The sequence below is a fragment of the Odontesthes bonariensis genome, chromosome 5 (assembly GCF_027942865.1).
Source record: "Odontesthes bonariensis isolate fOdoBon6 chromosome 5, fOdoBon6.hap1, whole genome shotgun sequence".
NCBI lineage: Eukaryota > Metazoa > Chordata > Actinopteri > Atheriniformes > Atherinopsidae > Odontesthes > Odontesthes bonariensis.
In genome coordinates, this window is record NC_134510.1 from 15,126,358 (window position 1) to 15,149,523 (window position 23,166).

General features: G+C 41.9%; 2 protein-coding genes across 4 annotated transcripts in view; one reads left to right on the forward strand and one right to left on the reverse strand.

Annotated features, from left to right (window-relative positions):
• zhx2a (zinc fingers and homeoboxes 2a) overlaps window positions 1–11,859 on the forward strand; it is a 29,581-nt gene extending 17,722 nt beyond the window's left edge. For all 3 annotated transcript variants that reach the window (XM_075464976.1, XM_075464977.1, XM_075464978.1), the window contains exons 2-13: window positions 22–505; window positions 794–1,513; window positions 4,543–4,755; window positions 4,898–5,161; window positions 5,944–6,159; window positions 6,274–6,358; window positions 6,522–6,707; window positions 7,906–8,312; window positions 8,503–8,755; window positions 8,889–9,045; window positions 9,321–9,453; window positions 10,246–11,859. In XM_075464976.1, the coding sequence (XP_075321091.1) occupies window positions 407–505; window positions 794–1,513; window positions 4,543–4,755; window positions 4,898–5,161; window positions 5,944–6,159; window positions 6,274–6,358; window positions 6,522–6,707; window positions 7,906–8,312; window positions 8,503–8,755; window positions 8,889–9,045; window positions 9,321–9,438 (2,718 nt within the window). In that variant the 5' untranslated portion in view covers window positions 22–406 and the 3' untranslated portion in view covers window positions 9,439–9,453; window positions 10,246–11,859. The remainder of the gene's footprint in view (window positions 1–21; window positions 506–793; window positions 1,514–4,542; window positions 4,756–4,897; window positions 5,162–5,943; window positions 6,160–6,273; window positions 6,359–6,521; window positions 6,708–7,905; window positions 8,313–8,502; window positions 8,756–8,888; window positions 9,046–9,320; window positions 9,454–10,245) is intronic.
• A 637-nt stretch (window positions 11,860–12,496) lies between these two features.
• On the reverse strand, window positions 12,497–19,113 carry derl1 (derlin 1). Its single transcript, XM_075464979.1, has 8 exons — window positions 18,776–19,113; window positions 16,992–17,103; window positions 16,817–16,881; window positions 16,123–16,149; window positions 15,623–15,718; window positions 15,429–15,481; window positions 15,046–15,156; window positions 12,497–14,541 (listed from the first exon to the last, which is right to left on the reverse strand). Exons 1-8 carry the CDS (start codon window positions 18,926–18,928, stop codon window positions 14,397–14,399), a joined length of 762 nt encoding a protein of 253 aa, XP_075321094.1. The 5' UTR covers window positions 18,929–19,113; the 3' UTR covers window positions 12,497–14,396.
• Window positions 19,114–23,166: the final 4,053 nt, after the last annotated feature.

Sequence of the window (23,166 nt, forward strand, 5' to 3'; positions counted from 1 at the left end):
ACTCTCCTATCTCCGATCCAGGCAACTTCCTGTCATGAAGTGCAAGAGGGTGAGCCAGCGCTGGAGCTGACACTGTCAGCAGAGCCGGCCTACAGTACTCTGCAACCAGACCTTCACCTCCCATTGCCCCTTTTCTCTCCAGCCACTATCTCAGTTCTTTAAACGGTTTGGCGGCTGAGGCCGATCCCAGAAAGCGTCCACTGCTATCTAATACTCCCTAAAAAAAAAAAAACCTGGACTTGTATCTGCGGGCAGTCATCCTGTCTCTTTTTCAGCATATTGGACTGTACTTTCTCAGTGGTCCTGCATCCCGAGGCAGGAGCCCTCTTTACCACATCCCTGGCGAGGCACAAGCGCCAAGTGAGAGCAGCTGTCCACCAGGACAAACCCCCGGTCTGCCACCACCATGTCCAGTCGACGTAAGGCCTCCACCCCGTGTATGATCCGACCACAGGAGACCATGGTGGAGCCGGATGATGAGGCAGAGGAATCGCATAACATGGAGGTACTGTCAGAAAGACCAAAAGTTGCATGTCTGTTACATGAAGGATACTACTGAATTACATTTATGAACTCAAAGTTAAATCTTTTGTGGGACAGAAAACTGATCATAGATTTTTGTGCATAAAGTTTTTGTAAATTTGTCATTTAATTTATTCTTATCACATCCTTATCTTGAATACATTAATTTGATATATTTACAGTACCAGTAGGTCAAATCAGTGCATAGGTGTGCCCAAATACACATTTGAAAACTCCATATCTAATGACTTGTGCCTTTTCATTTTGCCAGACAATAACAGAGAACCATATTCAGGAGGCACCTATGAAAACAGATCTACCTACACCAGCAGAGCCATCCATGGACTTGGATCTAAAGGGCAAGGCCTCAGAACTCCCCGTGGCCCCTGACAAACCAGCAACGGAGCCACCAGACCCTTCCAAACCACAGCGTAGACAGCAGGGAGGCTACGAGTGCAAATACTGTTCCTTCTCCACGCAGAATCTCAACACCTTCAAAGAACACGTGGATGCCAACCATCCAAATGTCATCCTCAACCCACTGTACCTGTGTGCAGTCTGTAACTTCAACACAAAGAAGTTTGACACTCTGACAGAACACAATGAGAGATGTCACCCGGGGGAGAGCAACTTCAAGTTCAAACGCATCAAAATGAACAATCAGACAATCTTAGAACAGACAATAGAGGGCTGCAGCAACAATGCAGTCATCTACAACGTGCCAGGTGCCAATCTCGGCAAAGGGGACGGACTGGGCACTCTGCCACTGAGCAAACCCACCACAGTGAAAATCGGTAAACAAAAAATAATGTCAACAGAAAACAGACGGACAGAATCTCACATGGGTAAACTGGCCCCTGATCTCACCAAGAAACCAATCACAGCGGTCAGCGTGAACGGGACTGTCATCATCCCGGAGTCGACCCTCCTCAAAACAGACGGCCTTTCTCACATCATGCCTTCCTTACAGCAGCCACTGAACTATACCCAGGTAGGACGCAATGGTGGTAGAATTCTGTGTTTATATATTGTTCCAATAAAATAAAAGGAACATTTTGACTTTTTTTTTTCTTTTAACTGATCATTTGCTTTCTAGCCAGTTATGCAAGCTGTAATCCGTACAGTAATCCACCCTCTTTTCCATTGATGGTTTTTTATATATATACATATATATATATATATATATATATATATATATATACATGGACATAGAATGATCTACTTCATGGCAGGTCTTGAAATGAGGTAAATACAAGCTCAGATAAACAACATATGACATGATACACTTTGTCATTATTTGTTTAACAAAAACTAAGCCACAGTGCAGAAGCACTGTGTGACAAATTAAGTCCACCGCAGGATTCAGTTGTTTTGTAGAACCATCTTTTAGTAAGAATAACTTAAGGGGATTGTTTTCTGTATGGCATTTTAACATTGATGAGTATAGATCCACTCTTGTATTCAACCTTGTTTCAGTTCATTGAGGTTTGCAGCATTGGTTTATGCTCAGCTCTCTTAAGGTCCCACCAGCGTTTCAATCAGGTTGAGGTTTGGACTTCAAAACAAGCCCAAATCATTGTTCCTCCAACACTGGGCTTGAAAGGTGCTATGAGATGTTTATGCTGTGTTTGGTTTTCACCAAATGTTCTGCTGTGCACTGAGACCAAACATCTGTCCAAAGGACATTGTTCCAGAAGTCTTTTAGGTTTGTTCAGATGCAGCTTCACAAACCTAAGCTGTGCTGCAATATTATTTGTAGAGAGAAGAAGCTTTTTCCTCACGATCCTTCTAAACAAACCATATTGTAAAGTTTTTTTTCTAACTGTATTGCCAAAACTTTACCATTGAACATGCTGACTGAGGCCTGTAGAGTCTGAGGTGCAGCTCTTGGGTTTATTGCAGTTTCCCAGAGCATTGCACTGTCTGACCTTGGGCTGGACTTGCTGGGACGTCCACTCCAAACCAGTATTAAACGATCCCCAAACTTTTGCTTTTGTAGAGGTGCTCACACTTGATGATATGATGATTAATGAATCAAGTGCATTTAATTGTTTGATCTTGATGACTGTAGAAGCAGTCAGGGTGTACTTGTGTTTTCACTCACTGACTTTGGGTTTAGTTGTGTTTGCTGTAATATGTCAGGTGTTGTTTATTTGAGGCTTTATTAACGCAATTTAAAATTTCTTATTTTAATTACATCCTTTACATATAAAACTTTAAAATTGAAAGAGGATGTACGATTATCTTTTTCACATGAGTGTAAGAAATGACAGATGGCATACAGTGTGATTTGGAATCCGGTAGAAAGGGCCAGAGTCTGTAGATTCTGTTTAGATTCATATGCGTCCTGTTCTACTTGTTTTTATTTGTTGCTTAACATGATCACGAGTAAGCTTTGAAGATGCCTGTGGGCTTTAAATTCAGCATCGACAAAAAACTGTTATTTCCTTCTCAAACTCGTAGCCAAACGAGATCACTGTTCCTTTAAATCCTGGCTCTGCATCTACAGTCTCCTCAAGTTAGAAGTGAAAAGGGTGACAGGTTGACATTTTAGAGTTTGAACGGTATGGCCTTATTTTGGGAGTTTACAGTGTTTCTGGGACCCTTTGAGGGAAAAGTGTTTTATTTAGTACCAATTACACGGATGAAAGTGCTCATTTGAGCACCAATTCTAACTCGCTGCCAATCTAGCCAAGGGAGGTAGAACACAGCAGGTCATCTAATCATGCAAAGTATCACATCCAGAATGAACGATCACCAAGGGCCCAATGAGGGTAAATTGTGGGTTTGCTGATTGCATGAATTGGGGACCATCAGCCAGTAGGTTGGTAGATAATTTGAAGTGACTGCTCTTTGTTTTTATGCATACGGTTTGGGACTACTGTAGCTCACTGTCTACCATCCTTATCACGACACCAGAATGAAAGAAATCAAATGACTTTTCAATCATCTGCCACTTTATACTCTACATATTCTAGCCAAAAGAATCATTTGGAGGATGTCTGTTCAGCTTTTTTCTCTTTTTAAAAAAAGAGAAAAGAAATATTCAGAAGAAATATGGAATCACCTCGTAAATTACAATTCTAAAATAAACACACACACAAGCCCAAATTTGGAGCGAGTCGGCAGTCAAAAGAGAGTTCTTGTGGCAAAATGTGTGAGTTGATCCCAGTGAACTGTGTCTAAAATTTGCAGCAAGTACAAACAAAAAGGGGAAGTTGTAGAAGGGAAACATGCAGGTCGACTAAGGCCGAGTGTGTCAACACAGAAAAGTTAATGACTGAAAACAGAAAATATACAATAAAAGAAAGGAATAACAAACCGGGCGAAGCTTACAGTGACTTTGATATATGTCCATATGATCATATTTAGCCATCATCTCTCTTCCTCATGACTAAACGATTCCATAATGTTATCCAAAAACTGAAAAAAAATTGCCACCGTTTTTATAATGTAAAAACGTTATAAACGTTTATTGGCGGCCGTGCTTAGTGGTTAGAGTCAGTCGTCCAATAACCAGAAAGTTGGCGGATCGATTCCCACTCTCGCCACTCAAGAAAGATTGGTGGAACTGACAGCTGGAGGGATGTCAGTCCACCTCCTTGTCACAGGCAAGATGCCCTTGAGCAAGGCACCATACCCCCATGCTCCCGGGGCGCTGTGACTGGCTGCCCACCGCTCCAGGTTGGCATCTGTCTCTGAGTGTGTGACCCTGTGCATGTGTGTGTCAACAGGTGCCAACCTGGATGGGTTAAAAGCGGAGGACAAATTTTGTGTGTATGCTTGTATGCATGACCAATAAATCTGATCTTAATCCAGAGTGTTCAGGCACAAAGTTGCATTTGGACCCAATCTACAACCCAGTTTAGTTATTATTCATGTTATTATTTACGTCATCTGTACCAGTTGATTGTCTGGTAATAATTTTGTACAAATAATTGTAAACAAAATGAATATTTTTTTTATTTTTCATTAATTTTGACTCAAACAAAAGAAACATTACGTCTGCATGTGTTTCAGGTGCCGAAGGTCGCAGTGCCCCTCAACACAACCAAATACAACCCCTCCCTTGACAACAACCTGACGCTCATCTCTTCCTTCAATAAGTTCCCCTACCCGACACAGGCGGAGCTCTCCTGGCTCACTGCCGCCTCCAAACATCCGGAGGAGCAAATCAAAGTTTGGTTCACCACACAGAGGCTGAAACAAGGCATTAGCTGGTCACCTGAAGAGGTATTATCATGATGAATTGTGTTTTTGCTGCTCTGTTCTTAAGTGTTACTAATGCATGTAAATGGGATGGTGAAAACGTTTTAAATGCAACAATATGCAAGTGTTGGGTAGGTGTGTAACAAATCCATTCCTTCTATGACAGGTGGAAGAGGCCAGGAAGAAAATGTTCAACGGTACCATCTCCTCGGTGCCTCAGACTTTGACTGTGGTTGCTCCAAAGCTTAACTCCCACTCATCAGCCAACCAGCTTGTTCACACCACAATGTCTAAATCCCTGCAGCCGGCAGCCTCTGTCCTCCATTCCCTCCCCAGTCATCTGTTGGGACAGACCAGCCTCGTCCTGACTCCTGTTGCCAACGGCTCCACCGTCACTTGCGCACCGCTGGCACTCACAGTGGCTACCCAGGTACAGCAGCTCAGGCTGAAATGAAAGTCTTGTGGATGTAGAAAAAATAAAAAGTATAAAAATTAGGGCTGGGCAACGATTAAAATTTTTAATCTAATTAATCACATGATTTCCCTGATTAATCACGATTAATTGCATTTGTATGCAAAATCCAAAAATGAATTCAAAAGTAGTGTATAGCTTTTAGCATTTAGTTTTATTTTAAATGTACTGCCATATGAATGAAAGTGCCATAACATTTGTCGTGCAAACACACTTTTAACATCAGCATCTTTATGTAGTTTTTATGTAGAAGCCTCGCTCCACTGTCTGTTTCCTTGAATGACTTGCTGCTATCAGTTGTGTGTTTTGCCTTTAAGTGATATTTTAGACTGGAACTACTACGGTGATGAGACAATTCAACTTGGCAGTGTTTACAGATGACTTTGGTTCTGTTGACTGCGCCGTCTGGAAGAATTTTAAAATGAAAATGGCCGAGTAAAAGTTCTGTACCCTTCTCCATGTTTGGTGGATCCGCCAATTACTTTCTTTTCCGGTTCCGCAGCAGACGGCAACAGACTTTTACAAAATAAAAGCCTGTGAGCAACAGACTTTTACAATAATGAAATAAATAGTAAAACATAGATATTTAAATATTTATCGGCGTTAAACAATTAACGAGTTAACGCGATAATAACGAGTTAACTCGCCCAGCCCTAAAAAAAAATTCAACTGCAGCATAAGCTTGTTCTCACTTGGCATACAACTTGAGTCAGGGAGACTAACCTCCATGATTACTGCAGGTGGGGCAGTCGCTCAAACGACCTTTGGCCTCTCCTGTGATCGCCACGGAGAGTAAACGACCGTCCATCATTCAGACCATCTCCGCGCCCATGGCCGCATCCAAGCCGGCATCACCCAAAGTGCTGAGTTTCACAGTGGACCCCAATAAGACAGCCGAGCAGCTGTCAGTGCTCAGGTCCAGCTACACACAGTGCCCCTTCCCTGAGGAAGATGAGGTAAGAATAAGTGAGTCAGTGGACTTTTAGTGTTTTGGTTTTTTTTCCCTAAATGCACACTCACTAGTCAACCCACTCACTGGCGGTGTCATCTAATGCTGTGTCATGTGGTAGATTTACAGGCTGATAGAGACCACTGGGCTGTCCAGAGGAGAGATAAAGAAGTGGTTCAGTGAGCAGAGGCTTCTCAACCTCAAAAGTATGTTGACATGATGAAATCCTCCAGACTCATTTGCATGTTTTAAAGAAGCTACATTTAGTTCTTTGAGAATAATCCTGAATAGCCAAACAATACATGTATTAATCACCTGTGCTCTCTTGGACAAGGTTTTAAGTGTTTTCTTTGTGTGTGTCTCTTGGAGGTGTACCTCCTCCACCTGTGTTGGTGAAAGCAGAGGCAGCACCTCCAGTCAAAGACGGCCCTGTTAGGAGAGCAGTCCCCAGCCAGTTTCCCCTGCTGGAGAGGGTGAAGGGGAAGTCGTCAGAGCAGCTGAAGGCGCTGGAGGAGAGTTTCCAGAGAAGCAGCTCTCCAACAGAGGCAGAGCTCGGTAAAGCAATCAACCCTCTACAAAAACGTGAACCCCGTCGCGACCAGAGCCCCTCCAGTGCAGTCATGGATGTGCTGGAGCCAGTTCTAAGGTGGTTCTGCAAAGAACCAGCTTCAAGCAGGCTTCATTTGCATAATTACGTCACTTTAAACATCTCCTCCAATAATACTCCAATTCACCTCTTCAAGTGAATTTTTAGATTTCTGTCGAGGATCCCAGTTTTAATTCCCCAACAGATCGCAGCATTTGTCGTGCTTTACCTGCTAACTGATGTCATGATATCACCGGTTTGTTTTCTGATATCTGCTTTAAGCAGCACTCGTGTTTGTGGACGCTCTCTGCGACGCATACTGCCGTTTCTAAGCAAACTGAATTCATGTGGAGTGTTTCGAGTGGGGTCTATAAACGCCGGTTGGTGATATTAAAACGCCCGACAATATTATTAAAAACAAGCGCTGTTTAAAGATTCAGTTGAAAACAGCAGTTGTGAATGCCTCTCTGTGGGGGCGCATTGGGCTCAGACATGAACACTAACCTCATGTGCTTACACTGCTGCTTCAACTACGGAGAAGGAATATGTATAATTGAACGCGGTAGTTCTCCTTTAATAATATGTTAAAAGACGTCATTATAAGAAAGCTCATTAAAACCTCATTAAAAGTGGTCTAAAACATTTAGAATCTGATACTTTGGAGTTCCTGAGAAAGGTGATTACAGAATTTTTCACCTTCTTATTACAGAAGTCAGATAAACTGGGTAATTGGTTTGCACTTAGAATTTTTCTTTTCTAGTCTTATTAGCCACTCAGAGCCTTTTGTTTACCCATTAACGCACATTCACACTGAGCGTTTCATCTTAAATATTTTTCTGTACGTTCTGTACTTTAACCAGTTGGCCTAATTAGCAGTTTGTTGTGTTCTTGTCAAGTTCGGCATCCTTACTAATGACTTAGATATTTAAAGAAATCAAGTTGCGTTTTCTTCCATTTATTCAAGCTCCCAGCATGTGACTTGATTTTCTTTCACCCCGGAGGAGCAGCATGCCATCTCTGGTGGGATTCTACACGACAGAAATAGCAGAAATGTTTTTAATGAGCCCCTTTTTAACTCCCCTGGAGAGAGACTGAGATTTCTTAAAGAGAACCCCTCCACATGGAGGTAACACAGATCATCTGATGAACCCAGCTCTTTTTCTGCAGACCAGCTGGCCCAGGAGACCAGGCTGTCAAAGACGGAGGTGGACTGCTGGTTTTCAGAGCGCAGGGCGCTGCGGGACAACATGGAGAAGGTTTTACTCACCATGGCCTCCAAGAACACAGAGGACCGATTCGAGCGGCTGGGAGGAGCGCTGCTGAACGGCGCCTCTCATCGCGAGCAGGACGGGAAGCCTCTCCGCTCCCCTCCTCACCCACCTGCCTTCTCCTCTTCCTCCTCCTCCTCCTCCCCACCTGTGCTCGCAGCTTCCTCACCTCAGCGGCCGACCCATTCCTCTTCAACATCTCCTCCCGTCCTCACCTCGTCAAGCTCCTCTTCGCCACACCCTCCCATCCTGTCAGCCTCCAGCCCGGCGCCCATCTCTGGTCGCTCGCTGGCCCTGCTCAGGGAGGTAAGAGGAAGTGATGAAAACTATTCTTCATTAACACAGATCAGATCAGAGGACGGTGTATAAAAATATGCCACTAAGTGGAATTTAACAGCAAGCTGTAGTGAAATTAATTTGAGGTAATTTAGCCTTGATGGCTTCAATTAACTTAAGTTACTATGTAAGTGATGTCCACATAAGCTTGTCCTTACAGATGTTCTGCCGGACCCAGTGGCCATCTCCTGAGGAATACAGCCAGCTGGAGGTGCAAACAAGCCTGGGACGTACTGACATTGTCCGCTGGTTCAAGGACCACCGCTCGGCACTGAAAAACGGTGAAACGTTGGACTGGATGGAAGGTTTCCAAAACCATAACCTTGTAGAGCAGCAGAAAGCAGGCCAGGAACAGAACGGCCAGAGTTCTGAGAGAGACCCGAGTGTTTCCTTGGAGGTCAAGGCTGTGAAGGGTGAGTTTTTTTTGGGGTGAAGATCATAGACTTCTTGCTGGTTTATTTTGTATTTTTCTTTCATCATTATTACTATTTTGCAAGAGTGTGATACCATTGTTATCTTTTGTTGATCCTACAACCCTGCGTGCAGTGGACAAGGCTGGTGGGAGCGTAGCAGCTGCAGAGAACTCCACACTGTCCGATCAAGACGAAGTGCAGTTGTTTACTGACATACTAACCCAGGGCATGACAGACTTGAGCCGGACCAGACAGGACCAGACCAGCTGCAGTCCTGCTGACACAGAGAGGCGAGTGAAGAAAAGAGGAAATTTTTTACTTGTTTTGTACGGACAAAAAACAAACTCATTTTGCTGCTAATATCTGATTTAATTTCCCTCAAAAACAGTCAAGGAAAACCGAATCATATGGTAGCAGCAAGATGGGATTATTGCATTACTCCACTTTACTCTTATTGGTACCATTAACTGGAATTTCATGCAGGATTTATGCCATCTTCAAAGGCAAACAGGAAAAAAATATTATTTTCTTTGCGGTTCTTAGAAGGAGTTTGTTTTGTTGCCAGGTGGGGAAAAGTCACTGTGGCTGTGGCAGAGGAGACGGAAGCGGGAGTGGAAAGACAGAGGCTGGCGATGGACACCGACATTCTGACTCTTGAGCAACCAGGGAGAGTAACCGGTTGATGGTCGGTTGGACAGGTGAAATGGCCTTTTGATTGTGACCCCATTGGGCTTAAACTGCTTCAGTAGGAAAAGAGGAATGAAGTGTTTATAGATGAGCATCAGATGTTTACAGCTTTTGTCACTTGTTTCCTTTTGTTCAAAGCACAGATTTTTTTTTTATTTTATTTTTGGAAATTATATGGCTAATATACCAGCAACACTTTTATTTCAGTAAACATTTTAGTGCACCTTAAAAGCTTGCCGTCAAATTTTTCTTAAATCTGCACAGCTATGGGGAAAAAAAAAAGTGAAATGTGACTGTTTCCACATGGCTGCTGGTGTTTCCAAGTTTTTCACCCACTGCATGCTGGGATACGTATCAGCCATCTGTGACCCTGAACAGGAAGGGTTGTGGAGAGTAAATGGATGACAGGAACGGATAGACTCTGAAAGCCTCAGCTTGTGTTTTGGATTAAATAAATGGTGAACTGTTGCTTTAAGATGCCACAGCTGCAGCCTCCAGTTAGCCAGGGTGTTATTAGTGTGTAATTACATCTGATTGGTCCTTCATAAAGACGGCATACACCATCATTAGCATCAAACACTTAAACAGAGGTACTTGAGTCCTATGAAGGCAACGCCAAAGATGCAAATGATGATAAACTTATGGTTCATTTTGTCATTTTTATTTTCATAACCGTTGGTTTATGTTTTCTTGATTTCAAGATGTTAAACACCTTTTTTAACACGTATTTACTGTGGAATTATTGGTAGATATTTTGTCTGATATTTGTCAAGTGTTGATATCAGTTGGCTTATCTGTTCCAGGTGGAGTGGATTTTCATTGATGTGGAGTCACCAGCCGCCGCGAGACGACCAAACATGGAGCCAGTGATGCGTCTGCCAGTGATGTCATCACAAAGCGCCAGGGACTGTTGTGTTCCAGTGTTGAAGTACTGACGTGAGGTGCAGACGCTGACATGATGAGGAGTGCCAAAGCTGGACTTGATGCATTGTTCTCACTACCATGATGGGGTTTTTGTTTTTGTTTTTTTAAGAAACACCCCTGTAAATATTTTTCTGTATTCCAAAAAAGAAGAATAAGATTTGTACAGTTTAATTTGGAGGGCGAGTTTTGTTACTTTTTATTGTTTTTTGAATGTCGACCCCCCCCCCCCCCAAAAAAAAAAGGAATATTTTTTTCTTTATCGTTGTTGTTTTGAGATCAAATTGTAAAATAGTCTATTGCTGAAAATCAGCTTTTTTTTTTGTGGCGGGGGGGGGGGGATCATACATGAATTTAACTCATTAGGAGTACATTTTGATGGCACTTGCATATTTTCCTGTGGTAATGATAGATATTCCCATACCAGGCTGTTTTCAAACACCTTCATAGTTACAGTGGTGACGACGGGAAGGATTGAGACGTGTTAGAGGGGCGTGTAGAAGGAGTGTGCAATCTAAACACGACCTCAGCTCCTCCGCTGAGAGCGAACACACGGGCAGACCGCCATTGACAACAGCGGTGCTTAAACATCCTCGATTCTGGATTTGTTTTTTGTTTTTTTTTCTATGAGCTACTTTTTGGATCAGTATCTGAGGCGTGTTTGAGAGGCTGAGTCAGTACAGAATGTTAACTTTTCTGATAGAAAAATGATAAATCGGAGAGCAGAAGGTCTGTTCGATCACACCATGCTGCCTTTCCAGCTTATACTCGTTTCCCAGCAGCCTCGGACGAAAAGGGCAGAGTGGTGTACGATTTCAACTTTTGTCTTCTGTGTTTTACAAAGACTTTCCATACTTCTGGCTGAACTCGCCAAAAAGCCTTTTGGTGAAAATATTACATGCAATTTGAATAATCGGAGCTACTTTGAGTCATCCATTTTATCCAGCTGTGGTCTGTGAACACTTCTCGTCTTTCTGTCTTTAGGTAGGGCCCTCTGTCCAAGCTGGCTCTGGTGATCTCTGTACACACTTTAAATGGAGGTTCATGAATGTCTGACACACAGTAAAAGAACCTTCACTGCTGATTTTTCTGACAAAAAAAAAAAAAGCATTTGGAATGTCACAGCAGCCAAAGCTGTCATGAACTGCTTGCATGTTCAAGTACTTCAGTTTTTGTTTTTTTGTTTTTTTGTAACTCCTTTTCAAAAAAAACATTTAAAGGGTTCTCTTTCTTTTCTGGGTCTTGTTTGAAAATCCATGCAATATCTGTCCAGGCCAAGAAAGTGAAGGCCGGCCTGTCATTTAACCCTGATCTGAACAGCAGGTGTATGGCTGTACGCTAACTGCATGTCGGCTCCTGCCGCTTTACTTTCATGTTCAGACAAGTTATCTGGAGAACTGTATGTTTGGTTGACCAGAACGGGGAAAAACTGCTTGCATTTTCATTTTCTACTTTAAGTCTGCTGCAATTCAATAAAAACTCAATTAACTGGAAAACGTCCCTTTGGAGTAAATAAAGTGAAAACACTCAGACGAGAACAGAGACTTAAGGACACGGGTTGCGGTTGTCCGTTTCCGGGGGTACTTTGTACAGAACAGGTTCAATATGGAAATTCTATGTCACACTGTTCTGTTTGTTGGGAGGCGACTTCAGAACTGATAGAGGGGGATATATTTAAAGGAAGAGCTTTGTGCCCACGTAGAGTAAATTGTTGAGTTGGTCTGTCAGAAACGTTTCTCCTTCTTGGGAATTGGAAGTTTTGCGTGTCGCTGCGTGATGTAAGTGCAGAGTTTGACACCTATTTCCTGTTTAAGTGGGATAGTTTGATGGCCCGGAACTAAATTCAGACCATCTCTGGTTGAAATGATATTTTCACACATCTTAATGCAAGATTGACAAAGCGCTTTAACCTTTTCATAATTGTTTGATTGCTGGAGGGAGAGGGGGGGGGGGGGCGGCGTTTAGTTGGCTCGCGTGTCCTTTAAATCATTTTATGCTCGTCAGCTGCAGAGGTCCAAGAAGCTGTCCAGAAGCAACTGGTGAATATGAAATGTAACATTTACGACCCCAAATTCAAATAACGTTGAGATGCTGTGTAAAATGTAAAAAAACAAGAATGCAATCATCTACAAATCTCATTAACCAGTATTTTATTCACAATGGAAAACATATTTAAAGTGAGACATTTAGCTATTTTAACAAAAATATAAGCTCATGTTTTCTATAGTGGAAGGCTGCATGGAGGTGTGGTGGTTAACACTATTAGCTTCCTGGTTTGTATCTCAGCTGGGGCCTCTGTGTGGACTTTGTATGTTCGCCCTGCATGTGTGGCTTCTTTCCCGATACTCCTGCCCCCTCCTTCAGACCATACATATGCATGTTAGGTTGTGTTGGCTCTGCGATAAACTGGCACTTTGTTCAGGGTGTGGGCCCCAGTCCTCCTCCCTCGTCCAAAAATGCAGGTTAAATCCTGCATTTGTGTAAAACCTGCTGTCTTCTCTGGGTGAAAGCTTTTTTAAAAAGACTGACAAACCCAAATTTGAAATGCTTTAGAAATCATTAACGCAGCGTCTTCTGGACTGAAGCAGAGAGGAACCATCTGACTTATCAGTTTGAAAAAAAAAAAACCTGCCTCTGATTATAGGGGTGTATCAGTGCTAATGGAACTGACAACTTGCACATCGTGAGAGGCACCATCAATGCTAAAAAGTATATACAAGTTTTAGAGCAACGTGTGCTCCAGGTGCTGGACTGGTCTGCCTGCAGTCCAGACTTTTAACCAGTTGGCACATCATGAAATGCAAACAGTGAAGAGCGGGACTGTTGAGCAGCTAGATTCCTATAAGGGACAAGATTCCTCTCCAAAAGGTCCGGCAAATGGTCTCCCGACAGCTCTACAGGCGACGCTACACATTGGGAAACGGGGCTCTGTCCCAACTTGTCCCAAAATAATAAAAATGTCTCAGTTTCAGCATTTGATATGTTTTCTATGTTACATTGCAAACAAAAAGTTGCTATAAAGGATTTGCAAATACATTTTACACAGTATCCCCTTTTTTTTTCTCCCCAGAACTTGTGTACTGGGAATTACTGTCATGAAGAGTCATCAGTAACAACAAAAGTAATAGTTTGTGTTTATCCTAACTATATTTTTCGTCTTATCATCATCAACCGGCCAAACTAGGAAATTATTTGCGGAGCATTCTGGGCTCTTGCCAGAGTCGTTTCAAGGCCTTGTATTAAGGAAACACACTCAGACTCTCTCATCCTTTCAAAAAACAACTGTTGTATTTACAAAAGAAGAGCAACAATCCATATTTCCCTCAGTTTGGTTAAGATAAGGTCTTAAGACAGAAAAACATCCAGCTCTGTGCCACCAAGGCTCAAAAAACATTTCACACACATGGAATTTCAGACCTGGAAACAGAGCACTCTTAATAGCTTGGCTCGTGTTCTGCTGAGGGATGGCTGATAGTGCTGTCCCAGTGCGTTGTAATTACAAAGTAATCTGATATGGCATCACAGAGGGAGGAACTCGCGAGTCAAAATCAACAGCGTGCTGGTGTGCAGCTGCAACATCTCTCATCTTCCCGGTCCAACAGCAAGTTGTGGAGAGGGAAAAAAAGAAAAAAAAAAAGGGCAGAAGAAAGAGGGCGGGAAAGAAGGAAACAAGGGTGGCAGCAGGATCATCACAGAAAAAGAAACTATTTATTTGTTTTTGTCTATCGGTTTCACATGGACACATCCGCAGTGGTAGAAAGAGTAGAGGTGGCTTTACTTGGTGAATTGAGCCTAAAGCCAGAGTCTGAGTCCTGCTGTGCAGTGCAGTATTAGTTAAAACACGCACTTCCTCATATTTCATCCTGCTGTATTCTTTAAAACTTAAAAATGGACGTGAATTAAATTTGAGGTCATGTTTTTGGTTTTTTATACCCTAAAAAGAGGAGAGAATGCGAGGAAGCAAGAATTTTAGCCCAAAAACATCGACTGCCCGGCCATTTGTTAGTGAGAGCTGAGTGGGTGTTGTTCTCGCTCAATCATCCCCGAGGCGAAAGCCTTGTCCCCAGTTGTGACGTCCTCTCAATCCACCTCCTGCCTGTTCCTGGGCAGCCGGCCTCCTGCTGGGAGGAACTCCAAAGCCTGACACTCCCCCCCTCGTGTTGGGGAAGAACCGATACCTGGAGGGAGGAGGGAGATGGTTCAAAAGTAGCATTTTATGAATTAAAGCGATCCTTCCAGCTCTACAGGATGAGAAGCTTTGCAGTTTTGCTACAGTTCAAGGTAATCCAAAGCCATGGCCATATTATTAGGCAACATGAGTGTCTGCCTGGCATACTGGTTTGTTCTCAGACCTCAGTCTTTCGTCACTGTCCACAGTGAATGACAAATGATTCAAGATTAGTTGGTACAGTCAAACAATTATCCAAACTGGAATCCGGTAAAGTCACTCTTTTTCATGCCACTCGCAGTGTTCACTGTGGCAACAAGTGACAATTACAATGTAAAACTGAAAGCTAAAACAGCCCCAGAGCGGTAAAGTAGCCACAAAAGTATGAAAACCGGCCCAGTAAGACGTCAATTTATCAGTCTTAAATCTTAAAAAACAGACAACAAGCAACTGGTCATACCAGACCCTTTACTTGAACTTGTGACTTAAAACTGCTTTAAATAAACATGCTTACAAGAACTCCGGCGTGGTGAGAAAGGAGCGTCCTCCCAGGTCCATGGGGTATTTAAACATGAGGAAAAAGTAGAGGTGGCCCACCAGGTTTCCTGTCAGCTCATTCACAAATCTGCACAGTAACAAACAAAAGGAACACAGATCAAACTTCACAGCTGCACATTCAACAGCTTTGCGTGATATTGGGGGAAAAAAACAAAAAAGGATCTTATGTTAAACTTTCCCAAGCTTTGACCCAGAAGCAACAGATGAAGCCGCAGAACAACAGAGATTAACTACAAGCTGTAAAATAAGCAGCCCACTTACAAAATGTACAGAATTGTGAAGCTGTTCAATACAGCAGTATACTCCCAACTTTGGAATAAATGTAAGGTTTGTACTTACGACCCTCCGATGATAAAGTTGAAGACAAGGATGACCCACGGTAGATAATATGCCTGGAACAGACCAACAAAGAGCAGCTTCACACTCTAGCAGCACAGCAAGCCACGATTGCATAATTACAATCCATCATATAAAAAATCTACCGTTTTGATGTTTTATCAACATTTTATGTGTTTCCAAGATTAAAATGTTACCTTGAATCTTGTTCCGAACCAGAAGGACACAATCGTGTCTTTGTTGAACTGAGCCCAGACGTACAACACTGACATAATAAGGGGGATCATCAGCAGCTGAAATAAAAAAATAAAAAAAGAGTTAAACCAGTGGGCACTGATAACTCGGGTGTTTTCACTGAAACTGTTCTTTTTTTAAATCCAAGTTAGCAGCATGTCTAAAGGTCTCTAATTAAGATGTCTCTTGTTCTTTACTCCGTAACAAAACGGAACCATTTCCTCGCTGCTACCAGAATATAAACCCCTGTGACAGGCACATTACTGGTGAGCTTTAAAGCTGCTGGTCATAGCTTTACAATTAGAGACCAACTCTGCAAGTCTTTCTCCCAAAAATGTCAGCCTTTTCATTTGTGTTAACAGTATTTAAACTGGGACCAATAGGACCTAGAATCCAGTCCCAGAATTCAAGAGATGGTTGCATCAAGTACAACATGTTTTACAGTACTGAAGAGGATTCTCACCTGCATGTTCATCAGCACCCCAGTAATCTACACACGGAGAGTCAAGGACAACAAGCTCATGCAGTCACATTTGTACATAAGATTCAAGCAGCCGGTGAACCCTTCAAGTCCACCACTCCGCTTCAAGAGGACCTGGCTGTTACATCTGCTATTTTCACGTGAGCAAAATATCTGACCTTGGCGGACATTCGCTTTTTTAATCATCCATCTCTTCACTTTTATCCGAGGTGACAAACCTGAATGCATTCTGTATGTAAAGCTGGGAGATTTTCCAGCTTATAACAAAGATAGGCCTGTAAAAAGCCCAATAAGCTGACAATTAGAGCCTAAGACCTGACAAAACAACACAGAGGTGAGGAGTGGGCTGGACTGTGCTAGTGCTGGTGCTGCATGTGACCTAGATTAGGTTTCTCTGCTCTGCAGGAGTAGACTGACACTGGGCCACTGGCACGGAGCCACCCTGACATGGCACACTGCTGCAGAGAGAGGGAGAGAGAGAGATGGGGGTACAGAAACGACAGATGAAAGAAAAATGCAGAGAGGGAGCCAAAGCAGCAGAGTGTCAGGGTGAAAAACAAGATAACAGGGATGTAGCTTCAGATGCTAATAGGAAGATTTACAACAAGTGCAGACGGCAATAGTCATTTAAGCCCTCAGTAGATCTTAAACCTTGTGATGTCAGCCAAAAGGATACAACAATGCAGATCCAGTTGAAGAGGAGCATGAAGACATAGTCTGCAGGTCTGCCATCAAATGCCCCTGAAGAAGAAAGGCAGAATCATTTGAGGATAATATCAATAATAAAACCTACTAGACATAAGAAGCCTTTTAAAGTGACGGCGTGTAAACCACAAGGCCAGCAATCTCACCTGTTTCTAGCCGGGAAGAGTAATGGTAGAGGAAATATAGGTTGACCAGGTAGAGAAACCCAGTGTTAGGGGTTATTGGGAAAAAAAGGGTGGCTGTCACTGGTCTCCAGAGCTGGAACAAAGAGAAGAGACATTAACACAGAGTAAATGTAGGCAACCGAGCCTCGTAACGCGATTCCAAATGATAACTTTTAGCACAATCAAAAACAGAGTAATTACTTTGACAGATGTAACTAGTCATTTCAGTCGTCTAATAGGTCAAAAACTGCCAACCCTGGTCTGATGGTAGCTCCTTAAATCTGAGAAATTAAAGCTTTTCCACTGCTTCGGTTGACCATTGACATTTTAGAAACTTAAAAATGTCCAAAGTTTGTACAATAGTTGTAGCCAAATAACCAAAATATGATGATGGTTTTTCTTCCCCCAATCCATTTCACATTTTAAACAGCTGAGTAAGTGGAGCAACACTATGATAAGTTATAGAGCTACTTCTAACCTACATTGCCACACAAGCGGTACATCATCACACAGTTCTACAAAAAGTGTAACAACTGCACAATCAAGCAGAAAAAAAAGGATGCTTGAAAACGTTTCAAAGGGACACCGTGGCACAAAAAAGGTCTATGATCAAAATCTATCTGTGGTAAATGACACTTTAGGTTAAAACTAAACCAATACGGCTGTGGCTGGTTAACGGCAGCTACTTTCTATTCTCTTATGTTACTGGGTGACGGCTATAACAATGCATTAAACTTAAAAAAAAAAAAAAGACTTAAAAAAACAATGCATTAAAAGGGGAGCCGTTCATATGCTCATGCCATCATCAGTCTGGGTTCTGCAGACAATCTGCCACAACATATGTGAAGTGGATTTGAACTGAATTTTGTGTAAAATACTTTAATATACTATACCTGTAAAAAAAACAATGTACACATTTCTGTTAAACTCTGACTTAAGAACTTATGTTGTTGTTTCCACCTTAATGAAGAAAATGGTGTGTTTTGTTATTGTAACCCCATGTGATATTTTCCCTTTCCCTATAAAAACACGTGTTTTTTTTTTATGCTTCTTCAAAACAACAATACCGAAATTCATTAGGATAAATAGCACCCTGTTCGTCAAAGTAGCCAGTTACTGCTAAAATGATGTGTTAGCTAAGTGGAAAAGGAAAGAACTACATTTCCCTCTGAATAAATCGTTTTAACGGACTCCAACACTGAAAGTGGCTTGATAAAAGGTCATTTTACCCCGAGGTGTTATCGACATCCCACTTTCTAACGTTACATAGACTCATTGTAAACCTCGTGAGTTTACAGCTCGTGGTGGGCAGGGTAATACATACAGCCTGAGGGGCTGAAAGTTGTTCATAATTACTAAAAAATAGTGTATCCGCCTTGTGGAGTGCGCGAGAACAGCGCCTGAAAAAAAAAAAAAAGTACAATACTGTACTGACATAAACGTCTTACATGTCTAAAAAAAAAAGGGAGAGAGACTTATAAATCTATCATTGGCCATTTTTAAGTGGTTAAAATACAAACTTTAGCTTTGGAAAAATGTTAAGATTAGGTTTTTCAAGCAAATATTTGTGTGTTTACACTGAGGAGCATTTTGACAGCATCCGGAAGTCAGATCCTCTTGCGTCTCGCTCTCTTATTGGCTGAAGCATAACGAAAGGCCTGTTAGCCACCTGCTAACTGACCGAACACACCGAAATAATGTTTATCAACTACCATTTGCTCCAACACATACACACATACAGATATACGGCGCCATCAAAAACTTACATGAAATCTGCTTAAGATGAGGTCCGGAAACAGCAAGAAATTTCTGAAATCGACCAGTCCTAGCTTCCCAATGAGGGGAACAGCAATCGAAGCAGCAAACCAGCTCCGGGTAATTAAAGGGATGCTTCTGAACCAGTCACCGATGTCCGACATCTTTCCATAGGACACCCGCCAACTTCTAAATACGAAAGAAAAAAGCTCCTCTTCGAAAGTGACCACAGACGCCCAAAAAACTGCGAGCCCTCCTGCCTTTATTTAACAACTGCTCCACTGCTAAGTTTACATGACGTGGCTAATCACATAGAGCTAGCTTCACATATGATGAAGTCGGTGAGATCAGGGGGGGTGGGCATCCGGTTCAGTTTTTCAAAGTAAAAACCAAGCTTTTTTTATAACTTTTTTTTTTTTAAATAACCAACAAATCCATTTTTAAAAAGGGACTGATATTACTACTAATACGTACGGTCTAGGTGATTGACAACGTTCATCAGAAGACATTGATCATCAAAATTCTATTAAGCCTATGGTGAATTAAAAAATAATTATTGAAGGTCGGAAACACTCAAATATTTTAATGAGGGGACAGAGACAGTGGATTTGATGCAAGTGATGATTATTCATTATTATCATTATGATGTCATTGAGATTAAGAATTTTACTTTAGTTGGCTCAATGGGCTTGTGGATTTATCTAAACTATTCTATTCTTACTTTCTTGAGAGTGAAAGAGTCAAGATGTTTGAGTGATGCTCTTAATCTGAAGAAAAAACATCAAAACGGGATTTATTCGAATCGAACACCACCACCTTTTGTTTTGTGCTGTCACTGATGTGGTACTTCCAGCGAAATTTGCAAATGCGCCCACTTGACCATCCAGAGGACGCCAGCAAAGGAAAGAGGCGTGTCAGACTCCGCATTTTTTCCTCCAACAGCCATCTATGAAGAGTGTTGGTATACTCAAATAAGAAGCTGGACAAATGCTTTGAGACAGGCTTATATAACCAATAACTGATTTATGACTGAAAGAACATTGTTCGTTTAATTTTCTTTCAGTATGCCTCATTTTAATGTAAAGATGCAAAACCCACAGGTATTCAAATAAACATCTGATGAGTATCCATAGAAACCAACAGCCTAGTTCTCTGCAACTCTTTCAACTCAGTGTACTGGTGGTGATCATGATAATCCAGATTCATGACAAACTTATCAAAGCTTTTTAGCGCTTGGGATAAAATGGGGAGCCGTTGTATTATCATAAACTGCATGTAGGCCTACGGTGATTTGATGAGACTGTTTACTCAAGTAATGCATACATGTGTCAGACTGGGAACCACTAACTCAAGTCGAATTCAAGTCAGAGAAAACATTCTACTTTTTACTTTGCTTCGTGGTCATTTGTAGAGTAATTTAAAATGACAATCTTTAATTCAGTGTTATCATTAATCATTCTGAACTTCTTGACAATGACAATGATCTGTCTGACTTTAATGTCTGAAGCCAGGGTGTTGATTAAGAAGTCTCCTTGAAATGCAGTTTCCTCAGCAGGTTATTTCTGTCTTTCATTTCCAACTTTCCTCGAGAACAGACCACCAGTTTAGTCTGTGTAAAAATGTGGATCGTGATCAATCCAACATCCCACTGCACTCATGGTGCCATTTAGTGTAAAAATACTGTTTTATGCTGATAAATCCCAGCTGTCTGTTGCCATTTGTTAACTGACACCAGTCACTGTTAAATGCCACAGATTCAGCTGTACCGATGAGGAGCCAAAATGTTCGGTTGGTACTAGACCACAAATGTATTTTGAAATAAATTCATATTGTTAAGTCAATAAGAAAATTCTTTCAGTGTCTTATCTTTTTTAATTTTTTTACTTTAAAATATGTCACTGCTGACTGTTTTTTAAATGTGGGACTCATTTTTCTTTGGTCGGTTTTTATTCTAATTTACAAAGTTTGTTTTTTAGTTGGACAAGGACAGCAGAGGGATGGTGAAACTTTGGGATTCATTTTCTGTATATTTTCATACTAAGAATAAATGCTTCGAGAGATCAGCTGCAAGCTTTTCTCTATGAGGCTCCACCACATGATATGATGTACATTATGTATCTATATGAACTAATAAAGTCAGCATGGGATGTCTGGTGAAGATGATAGCAGGTGGTGCATTGTGAGGGAGAAAAATCAATGAAATTAGAAAAGAACATCCATGATAAATGTTGAAAAACTCTCTGCGTGTGTGTGATATACTGTAGAATGTTCTAGAATGTTGACTGGTGTAACAAGGCAGTGAGAATCTCAGAATCTCTGCAGAATTCAGGAGTCTGTGAACACTCTCTCTTCTTGTGTATCCGGACAATCAACTGTGTTCGAGTACTCTTGAGTCTTTTGAACTTATCGTTCTAAGTTTCTAAATGCACGTTTGATAGTTAAGTCTGATCTGTATGAAGATATACAGCCACAAAACATCCATGAAGTTTATTGAAGGAACCAAGGGCATCTACAGACCCATCACTGGTGTTGCAGCAGTAGAGATCTGTGTTCTTTTACAGCCTCAGGATCAGACAGAAGCAGACTCTACTGTGGCTCCATCCCCTCCTTTTGATGAAGCTCCTGCCATCACTGCAGTCCAGACTGTGCCAGCTTTGCTGTTTATACCTAGTGAGGAACAAGAAACCCTCTCTGACCGACTTGATTCTGTTTTCACTGATCCTGCTTCCTGCGATGCCTTAAATGCACCAGCAGAGCAGCCAACGTCTCGCTTTGAACCAAGCTCTGGTGTGACGTCAGCTCCATCGTTTTCTGTGGCCTCTTCTTTGGATGCAGCTCCTCGCCACATCGAACCAGCACAGCAGCCTAAACCCATTTCAGAAACAGATAACGGTAAGGTTCCCTCTCGGACCTCTCCTCCTAAATCTGCCTCAGTCTTTCATGGTGAGGATGTTTGTGATGAGCCCAGCAGAGGCTCTGTTGTGGTTTCAGCTCCACCAGCTGATAACACCATCTCTGATGAAGCTCCTATCACCACTACAAAGCAGGATGCCCTGACTGTCAATCAGCATTAGAACAAAGCAAAGACTGTAGGTGAACTCTACAGCTTTTTTAACTGGTTACTCTGCTGCTTTGTTCTGCCTGAAGATGATGTCTAAAAATGATTCTTAGTTTCATCACTTTTTATTTTTTTTCCCTTTGACTTGTTCATTTAAAAAATAAATTTTGAAAAAGTACATCAGCGTCTGTCACTTTTATTTCTTGTTAACTATTTAAACAAGAAACTAAGATGTCACCCAAGGCAACATCAACATCTTTAGGGTTTTGAATAAAACCTGTTGTAGGAGCAGTAGCAGATGCATTTAGATCCAATGCTTAAATTAAATTAAACATTACTTATTACAACAAATATAATCTCAAGGCACTTCAATACCTGATTGTATACCTAAATATTGTCAAGGCTTTTGGAGGTTTGCCCCTCAGTATCTGGCAGATTGGTTTTTGCACATCATAGATGTGCAGTCCAGGGTCTCAGGTATGACGTTCGAGATCCTGGTCTGATTGGGAACTGTCCTCATGTCCATTCTGACTGAGCCTGCTGAATAGTGGCCACATACAAAGGGGGAAAGAGAACATTAATCTGAAAATCCATCTATCCAGTAATTTTCCACTGTTGATCTGATTTGGGACTGCAGAAGCAACAGGCTGGTAAACCCATCAAGGACATCCTTTTCCCCAGCAACAGGCCAGCTCTTCCTGGGGATCCCTTGGTGTTTCCTGGCTGGAAAGGTTACATAGTCCCTACAGCGTGTTAGGGGTCTGCCCCGGGGCCTCCGCCCAGTTGGTCGTGCCAGAAAAACCCTCAAAGCTGACTCCTTTTGATGCAGAGGAGCAACAGCTCTAGTCCAAGCTCCTCACCCCATCACTAAGGCTGAGACTGGCAGCCCTACAAAGAAAGAGAATTTCACCCACTTGTATCTGCAATGTCATTCTTTCAGTCACCACCCAAATCTCATGACCATTGGAGAGGGTTGGAACAAAGACAGACCAGTAAATTGTAAGCTTTTCCTCTCAGCTCATCTCTCTTTACAAATACGGTACTACTTGACGATTTGTCCGTCTCTCCTTCCGTCCTGCCATCACTAGTGCCCCATACTCCTTCAACACTCCCCACTCAACTGCTCGAGGGACACGGTCATAAGCGTTCCGCATTGGCTCACTGCCTGCAGAGAGGAAATTCAAGGTCAAGTGCAGTGTGAGCAGGTGCTTTTAAAAAAAAGTTAAACAAAATGAAAATACCCAGAGACATGTAAGTCAGGATTTCAGATCAGTCAGTTCCAACAGTAATACAAAGTAATATCTTATTTCAGTGTATTTATTTTGTTCAACATGTATATATTTT